Source organism: Mauremys mutica, chromosome 22 (assembly GCF_020497125.1).
Source record: "Mauremys mutica isolate MM-2020 ecotype Southern chromosome 22, ASM2049712v1, whole genome shotgun sequence".
NCBI classification, from domain to species: domain Eukaryota; kingdom Metazoa; phylum Chordata; order Testudines; family Geoemydidae; genus Mauremys; species Mauremys mutica.
The window spans coordinates 1872166-1884888 of NC_059093.1; the positions used below are offsets into that span (position 1 = coordinate 1872166).

A 12723-nucleotide genomic window follows, 5' to 3' on the forward strand; every position below is an offset into this window, starting at 1 on the left:
GTCGCTGACCCTTCTGCCCATGCACCCCTTTGGCCCTAGGGAACGGGGCAGGTGAAGACGATGGTGGGTGACACTCCTGTTGGAAGCCGGGTGAGCACAGGCCGTCAGGCTTGCTGGCTAGCATTGCTGGGGGAGTAAGGTCAGGTGGGCTCACCCCCGCGTTGGGCACTGCCGCCTGGCACCATGGCTGGGGTCCCATCTAAATCCAGATGAGTTGCCGCTAAGTCAGCAATGACGCCGGCAGCGCCAGCCCAGACCTGAGCAGAGCGCTGCAGCCAGGCACATCCCTTCCAGGCACGTCCCTGCAGCCCGGCGCTGCACCCAGGGGCTGGCCGAGTGAGGTGCTGAGAGGAGTTCCCGTGGGACGCTCCAGCTAGAGGAGATGGCAGTCAGGGAGGTTGCCCATTGCCGGGGTTTCCCTACATCACTCTCTGGGGGGCCAGGGGGCACAGGCAAACACCTTGCCCTTCCACACCAGCCCTTGGGGGCCCTGCTCCCTCCTCCTGGTCCCTGGCAGCACACAACCAGGAACTGCCCGCACTGGCTGCAGGAGGGTGGCAGAGCCAGTGCAGCCTCAGGCAGCGTTACGTTCTGGTGGGCCCCCAGCCTTTCCCAGAGCTGCACACAGACCTGCAGGCCCCTCCGGGCTCTGGTCACCAGTGGGGAGGGAGCTGGGTGTTCCTGTCCCGAGTGTTTTGGAAACAACTGAAGGAGACCCCCAGCAATGTGAGACTAGCAGGGCTGCAGTCTCCTCTCAGTCCTCCCTGCTCAGTTCGTTCCAGCTCTGGGTGACTGTGGTGCTGGTGGAAGGTGCCGAATCGCCGCCTCCTGCATGTCCGCCGTGACCCATCGGAACCATCCCATCGGGGGCTGTGGCCCATACAGACATGCCTGCCACTTGGGGGCTAACTCTGGTGGTGATTCTGAGGTGGATGCCTGGCCACTCACAGTGGGATTGAGAGCCAAGAAACTCACTACAGATGGGGCCCTGAACAGGCATCTGGTGGGGGGATTCTGCTTGGTGAAGCCCGTCTCCCCTGCACGTCTACTGGTTTGGCTCATTTTTACATAGGTTCACTAGGGACCCACCTCTCTGCAGAAGATTCATCGGTTTGCAGTTCCGTCATTGTGTCCCTTTTTGTTCCAGGTGGCACCATTTTCACCACTCACCAGGCATCCACAGGTGAGCTGCAGGCCCTGCAGGGACCGTCTTTGTTCTGGGTGTGGGGTCCTGGCCCATGACCGGGCTCCTAGGTGCTACAGCAACCCAAATAATGAATGGATCTAAGGCCAGAAGGGGCACTAGGACGTCTAGTCTGAGCTCCTGCCTAACCCAATAACAAGAAGCTCAGAAGCCAGGCTCTCTGGCCAGCAGCGCTGCAGTCTGAGTGCACCGGCTAGTCTGTGCTGCATGCGCTCTGCAGCCATGACGCCAGCTCCGGCCAGCATCACTCTGTGCAGCATGGCGGCATCACCCACTAACCGGTTTATTTCTGAGCTGGTGACTTTGTAGACGGTCCCTGAGCGGGCAGCCCCCTTCGGCCCTGTGCGTTCTTCCCAGTGATCTGAGGTGGCAACTGATGCTTGTCATCCTTGTCACAGTCCATAAACCAGCCTTCTCCCATCCTGCTGCCCTGCCACAGAGAGTCCTCCCATTGCTGGGCACTGACAGCTCACCAGAGGGGCACCAGGGCTGGAGAACTCCACTCCCTGGGGCTGCATAAAGAGCAGAGCTCAGGCTGCCTGACGCTGGTAACGAGCGCGACAGGCTGAGCGTGGCGAGCTCCTCAAAGAGACAGGAGCAGCCCAGGAGCTACCGGCTATTAGCACCCCAGAGCTCTTCGGTTCTCAGCGCCAAGCAGCTCGCTCTCCATGCTGTGCAGGGCCAGAGCAGTAAACGTAACACCTGCGTTTCCTCCTGTGCCAGGAGGGCCGAGACCCCAGTGCCTGTGACTCCAAGCCTGGCAGCAGCATGCTGAGCTTGGCCTGCCTGCAGAGACCAACTGACCCCGAACCTGGCTCCTTCCCAAACGTCCCGCGCTCGTCGCCTAGCTGATGTGCGTGCAGGACGGCGTCGTGGGGTGCGTGAGTGTTCTGTGTAACAATACCGGTGTGAGTGCCCTAGGAAACAGAGTTTTTCACGGACCCTTCACCGAGCTTCCTCTTTTCTGAGCTGTTTGCAACGAGCTCGGCGACTTCCCCATGGAAATCTTCTTAATGGCGAATTGAAGAGAGGAATTCAGGGTAATGTCTTACGAGGCTTGAGAGGACTTTTAGTGGCTTCAGCCTCCCAGGCACCAGGGCCGGGTTTGTTTGTTGCATTTCCAGAAAAACATGGTGCAGTGACGTGGATTCTAAAGGCCTGTGTGGTGGCTAGTTTTTTCCCCTTGCTGTTGTGTTTGGCTGCTTAGGGATTTTGGGTCTAACACTCGCCCACCGCAAAATTCAGCTGGCAGAGACTGATGTGGAAAGGACTGTGCCCTCTAATGATATTTTGTTTATCCCTCTGCACCAGTCAGCACCTGAAATTAACAGAGAGGAAGTGAGAGTGGCTAGTTTGTAGCCCCTACAGAAAGGTTTGGTGTGAGCCTTTGGCAGCAGTTCTCGAACAAACCCTGACCCCAGCGCTGCAGGTGCACCCCCGTGTACACACACTAGTGACGTTCGCCATGGCTAGGTGCTGTGTACCAAACAGAGGTAATTCTAGAGCTCACAACCAAGAGCAGTGTTAAAACAAAACTCAGGCTAATGTAAAGGTGCCAGACTGACGTCCCTGGAGACCAACGCCCTCTGGTTATCTGTGTGCCTGGCCACACTGCCCTGGAGATGCAACTCCTGGGAGGAGAGCAGAGTTCGGTCCCTGAGGCCCATTCATTCCCTGGCCGAGACTGACAACCAGGGCCCAAAGCCACGGTGCTTTTAGTGGTGTGGGTACTTGCTGAACTGAAACCCACCACACTCGTGTCACACAGGCCTCCTGCACCCGTCAGACCTGCCAGCACCACTGGCCTGGCCTGGATTTGGTATCCGCCCTGAGTTCAATGGCTGAGAGGCCCATTTCTCTCACGCGCACCCAGCACTTACTGGGTTTCATTTGCTAGCGAAGGCAGCCATGTCGCTTGTCACAGCGGGCGGCTGGGGAAATCACGGCCGCCAAGTGAGAACGGGCAGGGTCAGGAGGAGAGAGGGCTCTGCAGACAGCGGGGAGTGAGTAGTGACCGTGGGAAAGAGGCATAGTCTGACAGGTGTCCCTCTGACAGCCTGTAGGGTTGTTCTTTCGATTGTGCATCACAGTCCAAGCAAGTGGTTTCTCCCCACTCCCTCAGGTCTATCCCTCCATGGGACAGTCAGAACCTGACTGCGGGAGTCGGGTTCTGACCCTTCAGAGCAGCCGCGGCTGCTTTTTGGAGCCATTTGATTGTGGGTGGGTGTCCCTGGCTAGCGAGGCTCCCACCTCTGGATGGGCAGAAGAGCCGTACACTGGTATCACTCCGGAGCACTTGTGACTGTCGGCCAGCAGCAAAGTGGATAAACAAGCAGATGGAGCTGAGAGAGAGAGAGCTGCAGGCAGGCTGCAGTGTCAAAGCAAACTCTTTTCCTGAGCCTTCGAGCTCATCCTCCCTGGATGGAGCCTCTGTCTGCAAAGCTTCAGAGCCCGGGTCCCTCTGGCAGGAGGCATCTGTGTGTGCACAGTTCGGGCATCCACCTCCCCAGGAAAGGGACCAGCCATGTCTCCTCCCCAGAAGGAAGCAGTGGAGAGGGCCTCCTGCCATTCCCCATGTGCTCAGTGAAAGTTAACACGCAACATAAGCATCTCTGGGCGCTGCAAAGTGCTCCATTTAAATCCACCCACCTCAGAGCGGCGATTGTCGCTTCTCCCATGTGGCAGCGTGCTGGCTGTGGCTGTGGATAAGCTAGTTCAAGGCTCTCAGCCAGATTAATCCTCCTCTTCCAAACCAATCCAATAAACAGCAGCTCAGCGGTGTGGAATCTCAAACCCAGCTGAGGTGCTCGTCCCACTGGATGGCTGTTTGGGGCTCTGTGAAGTGAGTTGGGGGGCTCATATTCCCCAGATGTCTACACCCGGTGCAAAGAAGGTAATTTGCTACAGTCCCCATGTAAGCACAGCTGATCTCAGCTGCAGGGCAAACTGGTTTTCCATAGTTACAGATCATCTATTCGTCTAGGGCACATGAAAACTGACAGTGACTTGGCTGTGTTTTGAGACAGGCCTTTGTGTGCCAGGCTGTGCGGAAGGGAATTTAGGCTCTGATGTGTACTTCCTCCTTTTCCTTTCTGAGACTGATCTACAGTGAGAAACTTTTGCAAGCCAAACAAGACTCTTGCTGCAGCCTCCTGTGCAGTGAGCCATGGAGACCCCCAGGGTCATCTAGGCTGCCTGCTGACACAATCCACAGCTGGAGCAGGGCCATTTCACTTTGGGAAGCAGTGACATCCAATGAGATTAGCATAGGAACTAGGCAGACCCCTAATCTCTGGTGTGGTGGGTCCAGTGTGATCTTCTGGGATATTTGGGATAGGTTGCCTGGGATGTGTTAGCTGTAGAAACACCCTGGATGTGGATGTGGTGGAACTGGATGTGAAAGCCCAACCCTGTCTGGTTTCCCAGCATTCCTGGGGTGGAGGTGGGGGTAAGCATCTCTCGGGGATGGAGAATTTGCATTTTCCTCCCAATCCAGGGGAACTCACTGCAGAGTTGGGTCTGTCTCGCTGTGCCATTCTCCGGAGCCTCGCCCAGCCTGGAGCCTGGCATCCTTTAGCGGAGTGCAGTTCTGTGCAAGTGCTGTTTTGCCTGCAGGTAAATTGCAGGCTGACAACAGCAGCTGTAACTCCCTGGTGCGAGTACCTTGAGCCTGGGATGAAGAATCCCCAGGGAGGTCTTTGAGCTAGGAGCTGACCGTTGGTGCCAGCAGCAAGTCCTCTATTCTAGCAGCTCAGAGAAGCTATTACAGCTCCCCCTAGCGTGCCTGGGACTGGACTCGGGGATCCTCCAGCTAAATGCAGACAGCAGCTGTTCCAGACAAACCGAACACTACAGGGCTGCTGGTCCTTGCTGCGGCCAGCCCTGGAGCAGCCTGTGTCATTGTCCTGCTGCAACAGTCATGAAGGCAATTGCCTGTGGTGGCTTTAGTGAGAGCTCACCGCTGAGGCTAAAACAAACCCCAAAGCGCCTGGCCTGTGCCCTTGATCAGAGGGGGGCTCTCCAGGTTTGTCTGAAGCCTCATTGGTGGAGCTGATAGACTGTTTCTGTCAAAATGTTTTGTCAATGGAAAGTGGCTTTTTCAACCAAATGGGAATGTGAATGAAAAACATCCGTTATTGTGTTGAAAAATCAGGGGGAGGAGGGGGAAATCAAAGCTTGCTCCCCCTCACACATACATACACAAGAAAATTTCAAAGAAAAACTTGCAACAAAAATGAAAACATTTTTGTTTGTGTTGAAAATGTCAGAAGGCTTTCCCAGCCAGCTGTGCTCATGGATTCAAGGCTAGCAGGGACCGTGGGGACCATCTAGTCTGACATCCTGCACAGCACAGGCCAGGAGAAACACCTCCTGTGATTCCTGCATCCTGCCCAGAGTTCTGGCCGAGCTAGACCATCTCACTTACAGAGAAACACCAGATCCTGATTTCCGAACTCCAGGGGGTAGAGAATCCCCCATGTCCCTTGGCAGCCTGTTCCACTGGTTAGTTACCCTCGCCGTTCAGACTGTCTCTGAAGTTGTCCCCAGGGGCTGGGTGTGGTCTGTGCAGCTGGCACCGTAGCCGTGATTATGCCAAAGAGGCAGGAGCCAGCAGGGCTCACACTCCAATGTTGTCAGGAGGGGAAGTCAGCAGTGATAAATCAGATGCTTGGGGAGCAGAGACAGGCTGGACCCAGGGGCGTGTCTCAAGCTCACTTTCCTGGCTGCTGCCGCACTCCCAGCAGTTGTGTAGTTTATTGTATCTTGGCTTGTTATTTCTATCAAAGGGCTTTTCAGTTCACCTGCAGGCAAGAGCCGTGGTTACTGGGCCCAGGTGAGGGCAGCAGTGGTCATTTATCTTCCTAGTTAGAGCCTGGAAGTGCGACTCCAATTCCTGGGTTTGCCTGACGAGCTGTGTGACCTCCAGCTGGTCCCCCTTTGCTCGCTTCGCCCAGTGGGGCCCCAGGCAGTGACAGGGAGTGAGTCAGTCCTGTGCAGTGCTTGGATAAGCACGGCCTGTTGCGTTACTGCTGGTTTGCAGGGCGGGCACCAGCAGAGGCTAAGGGGCTGCCAGCCAAGCGGTGACCTTGCTGGGTTTTCCCAGGGACTGGGGAGGCGGGATGCTGATATTCAAAATTGATTAGTGTGTTGGGGGGCGCAGGGCTGGCTCCGTTGCTCCCGAGCCCAGGGCAGGGCAGTGCCATCTGCGGGAACGGGCAGCAGTTACTGTTGGGGCGCGCAGGGCCGGCTCCGTCCCGCCCGAGCTCGGGGCAGGGCAGTGCCATCTGCGGGAACGGGCAGCGGTTACTATTGGGGTGCGCAGGGCCGGCTCCGTCCCGCCCGAGCTCGGGGCAGGGCAGTGCCGTCTGCGGGAACGGGCAGCAGTTACTGTTGGGGTGCGCAGGGCCGGCTCCGTCCCGCCCGAGCTCGGGGCAGGGCAGTGCCGTCTGCGGGAACGGGCAGCAGTTACTGTTGGGGCGCACAGGGCCGGCTCCATCCCGCCCGAGCTCGGGGCAGGGCAGTGCCATCTGCGGGAACGGGCAGCAGTTACTGTTGGAGCGCGCAGGGCCGGCTCCATCCCGCCCGAGCTCGGGGCAGGGCAGAGCTGTCAGCGGGAACGGGCAGTGGTTACTGTTGGGGCGCGCAGGGCCGGCTCCGTCCCGCCCGAGCTCGGGGCAGGGCAGTGCCGTCTGCGGGAACGGGCAGTGGTTACTGTTGGGGTGCACAGGGCCGGCTCCATCCCGCCCGAGCTCGGGGCAGGGCAGAGCTGTCAGCGGGAACGGGCAGTGGTTACTGTTGGGGCGCGCAGGGCCGGCTCCGTCCCGCCCGAGCTCGGGGCAGGGCAGTGCCGTCTGCGGGAACGGGCAGCAGTTACTGTTGGGGCGCACAGGGCCGTCTCCGTCCCACCCGAGCTCGGGGCAGGGCAGTGCCGTCTGCGGGAACGGGCAGCAGTTACTATTGGGGTGCACAGGGCCGTCTCCGTCCCACCCGAGCTCGGGGCAGGGCAGTGCCGTCTGCGGGAACGGGCAGTGGTTACTGTTGGGGCGCGCAGGGCCGGCTCCGTCCCGCCCGAGCTCGGGGCAGGGCAGTGCCGTCTGCGGGAACGGGCAGCAGTTACTGTTGGGGCGCGCAGGGCCGGCTCCGTCCCGCCCGAGCTCGGGGCAGGGCAGTGCCGTCTGCGGGAACGGGCAGTGGTTACTGTTGGGGGGCAGGGCCGTCTCCGTCCCGCCCGAGCTCGGGGCAGGGCAGTGCCGTCTGCGGGAACGGGCAGTGGTTACTGTTGGGGCGCGCAGGGCCGGCTCCGTCCCGCCCGAGCTCGGGACAGGGCAGTGCCGTCTGCGGGAACGGGCAGCAGTTACTGTTGGGGCGCGCAGGGCCGGCTCCGTCACTCCAGAGCCAAGGACAGGGCAGTGCCATCTGCGGGAACGGGCAGCAGTTACTGTTGGGGCGCACAGGGCTGGCTCCATCGCTCCAGAGCCAAGGACAGGGCAGTGCCGTCTGCGGGAACGGGCAGCAGTTACTGTTGGGGCGCACAGGGCTGGCTCCATCGCTCCAGAGCCAAGGACAGGGCAGTGCCGTCTGCGGGAACGGGCAGTGGTTACTGTTGGGGCGCGCAGGGCCGGCTCCATCCCGCCCGAGCTTGGGGCAGGGCAGTGCCGTCTGCGGGAACGGGCAGCAGTTACTGTTGGGGCGCGCAGGGCCGGCTCCGTCACTCCAGAGCCAAGGACAGGGCAGTGCCATCTGCGGGAACGGGCAGCAGTTACTGTTGGGGCGCGCAGGGCCGGCTCCGTCGCTCCAGAGCCAAGGACAGGGCAGTGCCGTCTGCGGGAACGGGCAGCAGTTACTGTTGGGGCGCGCAGGGCCGGCTCCATCCCGCCCGAGCTTGGGGCAGGGCAGTGCCATCTGCGGGAACGGGCAGCAGTTACTGTTGGGGCGCACAGGGCCGGCTCCGTCACTCCAGAGCCAAGGACAGGGCAGTGCCGTCTGCGGGAACGGGCAGCAGTTACTGTTGGGGCGCGCAGGGCCGGCTCCGTCGCTCCCGAGCCAAGGACAGGGCAGTGCCGTCTGCGGGAACGGGCAGTGATTACAGTTGGGGCGCACAGGGCCGGCTCCGTCCCGCCCGAGCTCGGGGCAGGGCAGTGCCGTCTGCGGGAACGGGCAGCAGTTACTATGCTAATGGGGCAGAGGTGGGAGCCAGCAAGGCCCCCAGGCAGTGATGTGACCTTGGAGTAGCAATGGCCCTCACAACCAGTAACCCCCCCTCCTCCCCGACCTGTGGCAGGCTGCTCGCTCCACTTAATGCAGCCAAGCCAGGAACACAGCAAAGGTGCCAAGGGCCCAGAGACCTTTGCCTGGCTGAGTTCCTCAGCCATAGGGCTCGGGGTGCGGGTGCCTCTGCAGAGCAGGCCCCTCTGCCTGTTTGTGGCTAGTCTGTGCAGGCCGGAGTCCAGCTCACTGGCTCCAGCGCATGCAGGAGAGGGTGTGGAGCCCAGTAACCGGGGGTGGGGGAAGGGCTCAGGCTGGGCGTAACGGGGTCTTGTGTTTGATGATACACAGCAAGAGGGCAACAACTTTCCTCCATCAGTCCCTGCTGCCCCAGCCCTGATCCTCAAAGGGGAACGTGCTCTGGCCACCCGGCGTCCCAGCTGGGAGTGCATCTGAGTGCGGCTCCTTCAGCTCCCCCATAAGGGGTAATGGAAGCCAAAGTCGCCTCCCTGCCATGCCCAAACGGGCTCCCAGCTGCTGCCAGTCTGGAGAACAGTGGCCAAGTACCAGGCGTGGCTCCAGGTGACTCACCCACGGGCAGGGGCGGCTCTAGACATTTCGCTGCCCCAAGCAGGGCGGCATGCCGCGGGAGGCGCTCTGCCGGTCGCCGGTCCCGCGGCTCTGGTGGACCTCCCGCAGGCGTGCCTGCGGAGGGTCCGCTGGTCCCCCGTGGCTCCAGCGGACCCTCTGCAGGCACGCCTGCGGGAGGTCCACCGGAGCAGCCTGCCGCCCTCCCGGTGACCGGCAGAGCGCCCCCCGCGGCATGCCGCCCCAAGCACGCGCTTGGCGTGCTGGGGTCTGGAGCCGCCCCTGCCCACGGGGCCCAGTGCTTACACCTTTAACAGCACGCGTGATGGTGCTCTTCCAGTTCTTTGGGAAAGCAGATGGTGCCCCGCAGCCGGCCTGCAGGGAGTATAACGCTGCAGCTGGGCTTGAAAAGAGGTTGAATAATCTTATGAGGTAAACTATTAGTAGTTGAGAGTAATTAGTTGTCAGGCTTCAGGTTGTGAGCTGGTTCCCTGCAGGGGTCAGGAAGGAGTAGTTCCTCCACACAGACAGGATTGCACAGTTAGCCTGGTGCACTGCCCTCCCTGTGCAGCATCAAGCATGAGCTGCTGCTGGAGCCGGGATATGGAGCCCAATGGGCTGAACGAGAGGGGAACCCAATCAGTGGAGTTGGATTCTAGTTTTGAACTTCTCTGAAGTTCCAGAGCTGTTGGATCCAGTGTCCTGGTCCAGGCTGACCTACTGTCTGATCTGCTGGAGTGAATCTCACGCACCCAAGGCATCCCCCTCCCCCGCTCCATTGTTCTGCTGCTTTTGTCCTTGCTGCCTAGTGGAAGAGTAACCCCTGTCCTCCTCTCTGTTCTAGTGGCCATGGAAACGGCGCTGATCTTTCTGTGCTCTCTGCTGGTGCCTGTGGTCGTGGCGGATGGTAGGTATCAAGCCCCGCACACCTTGCACTCTGGAGGGGGGACGGGTACAGCCAAAGGGCCCATGGGACCCAGGCAGATAACACAGAGTTATGCATCCAGATTGGGGTGCTGGCCTGCACCCACCCCCCCCCGGGCTTGGAGCTGCCAGGGCACAACTGATGGGTGGAGGAAGCATCAGGACTTTTAAATAGCCTTTTCTTGCTGGGAAAATATAGCCCACAGCAAACAAACCTCAGGGGAGCTGCTAGGTGAGGGCACTGGTCCAGCTTCGGGGACAGCTGCTTGGCGAGCCCTACACAGTCTGATTGGGAACACAGGGCCATAAGCTCAGGTAACTCAGTCACTGAGAAAAGCACCTAACAGGAAGCCATGAGAACCTGTCCGGATCCACCCTGCTTCACGCTCCAGCTTCCTCCACCCTCTGCCTGCACCCACTCACGCTGCCTTGCACGGGAGCAGTTGGCCTCAGGGTGTCTGACTGTGGCCACATCGGCACTGGGAGCTCGGGGTGTACTTCCCCAGCTCACTCGCAGCAGCTCGATGAGAACTAGCACCAAGATAGAGTCGTGTCCCCACAGTAGCATGGGCAGTGGCAAGCCACACGGAGTACAAACACTCCTGAAAATGGTGAGTATCTACTCGGCACAGCCCTGCCCCCCTTTCTTGCCAAAGAAGGGCTGGTTGATAGGAGATGGCTCCTTCGCTTTGTTGACCCCTGGCTGGGGTGTCCGCTTTCCCTTTGTCTTTGAGAAACTGGTTTAGCCCCTCCCCAGACTTACCTGGGAAACACGCTTCAGTCATGGCGTTAGCTTATGTTCATGACGTCACACACGACATTGCTCCATGCGTTTTGCCATGACATTACTGATCAGCAAGCTATGCATTTTCAAATGACCCCTCAGAAGGCATGCCATGTACACCCATCATTACAGCGTGTCGAGGGTGTGAATGCAGGGGTGCATTGTCACGCCTCCCCCAGGGGAGCCACTGGCTGACCTGGAGGCAACAGGGCATCTGGACACCATGGACAGGGCATCTGCCACCATGTTTTCTTTTCCCTGGATAGCCACAATTCCCATCTCAAATTCACATAGTGTCAGAGTCCAGCGCAGAAGCTTGGAGTTTGAGGCTTTAGTTTTGTGCAGCCAGATGAATGGAGAATGATCTGTTAATACCCGGAGCTTTCTGTTGACAAGATAGGGCTGTAACTGCTTTACTGCCCACACAATGGCATAACATTCTTTCTCTAGGACAGAATAATTTTGTGCAGTGGGTGTCAATTTCTTGCTTAAAAAAGCAATGGGGTGTTTTTCGTTCTTCCCAGACTGCCTTAATACAGCCCCTGATCAGTGTCTGATGCCTCCGTGCACAGTTCAAGCATGTTGTCGAAGTCTGGGCTAGCTACAACAGGCTTTTCAGACAGGATTTTCTTCCCCTTCTCAAACCCCTCTTGACATGCCTCTGTGCATACAGCTTCGTTAGGCTGTGTCTTCTCACATGGATTTGTGATTGCAGACATGAGGTCACTGAACCCCCTCCCACACAAACCTTCTGTCACAGCTTATTACCCCAGACCTATGAAAGATTGGACCTGCTTCTTCGTTTGGGGCACAGGCCCATTCACCAGGGCTTCAACTTGGAAGGGCTCCGGGGATATTTGATCTCCCCTACCCAGTGTCCCAAATAAGGAACTCCAGCTCGTCAAGTTTTACACCTAGAGGCTTCTGCAGTTAGGTGTGTGTTGTGATCAGCCCAAGTGTTGCTAAACATTGCTGTGCCATCAACACAGGCTCTTGCAAAGTCCTGCAAACCGTTTAACGCTTGGTTGACCAGCCTCTGAAAGGTGGCTCCTGCATTCATTAACCCAAATGCTGCTGTTGTGAATCCATAGAGACCCATATCAGTGATGAAAGCAATTTTTTTCTGTGCATCCTCATCGAAAGGAGTCTGCCAGTTTCTGTTAACCACATCAAAAGAGCTGAGATATTTAGCTTTGCTTAAGGTACCCAGCATATCCTCAGTTCTAGGCATAGGATAAGCACCTGGTGGTGGTGTGACAGCACTGAGTTTTCTGTAATCAACACAAAACCTTACAGTGTTGTCTTTCATAGGGCCCAAGACCACAGGTGATGCCAAGAACTGTCAGACTCTTTAATTATTCCCAGGTATAATATGCTTTGTGTTTCTGCTCTTGCACCTTGCCAGGGGCCCTGCAGGGTCTGCTTTGGTCCTTCTGTAACGATTTTGTGGGTGAGCAAGTGTGCCTTCCCTGGCTTGCTAGAAAACACTTCTTTGTGCTCTTGCAACACAGACAACACCTTTGCCTTTTCTGCTGGTGTTAATGCATTGCAGGTATCATTGCTTTCCAGAGACTAAGTCAGTCTGGCATTCAGCCGTCAAATCAATGAGGTGGTGTGCCTCAGTTTCCCCTTCTGCACAGCAGCTCATGTTTACCATGGCTTCCCTTCTGTGATAGGCTGTAAGTCTGTTTACATGCACCAGCTGTGGGACAGAATTCCCATGGTCTGTATCTTCATTCACCTCTGTCGCCTCAAAAGGTCCTGCCCAACTCGTTTGCATTTTGTATTTTTTTGCTGGGCTTAGGGCTAGCACCCCGTCTTCTATTTCAAAAGCGTGTTTCCAAGTGTGTTTATCGTACCATGGCACTTGTTTGGCCTGACCGTCAGGGAGGTTAGGCCCAGCGTGTCTTTTAACCCTTTTTCTGAATCTTTGCACGTATTCAGTTACTGGCTCTCCCTCTCCCTCCATGTCCCCTTCCCAGGCATCTGTGATGAGATCGAGGGGCCCCTCACGTTC

General features: G+C 58.1%; 1 protein-coding gene across 1 annotated transcript in view; it reads left to right on the plus strand.

Annotated features, from left to right (window-relative positions):
* Window positions 1–12723, plus strand: part of LOC123354596 — a 53418-nt gene that overhangs the window by 18541 nt on the left and 22154 nt on the right. The window contains exon 2 of the mRNA XM_044996715.1: window positions 9843–9905. Coding sequence (XP_044852650.1) covers window positions 9843–9905 — 63 coding nt within the window. The remainder of the gene's footprint in view (window positions 1–9842; window positions 9906–12723) is intronic.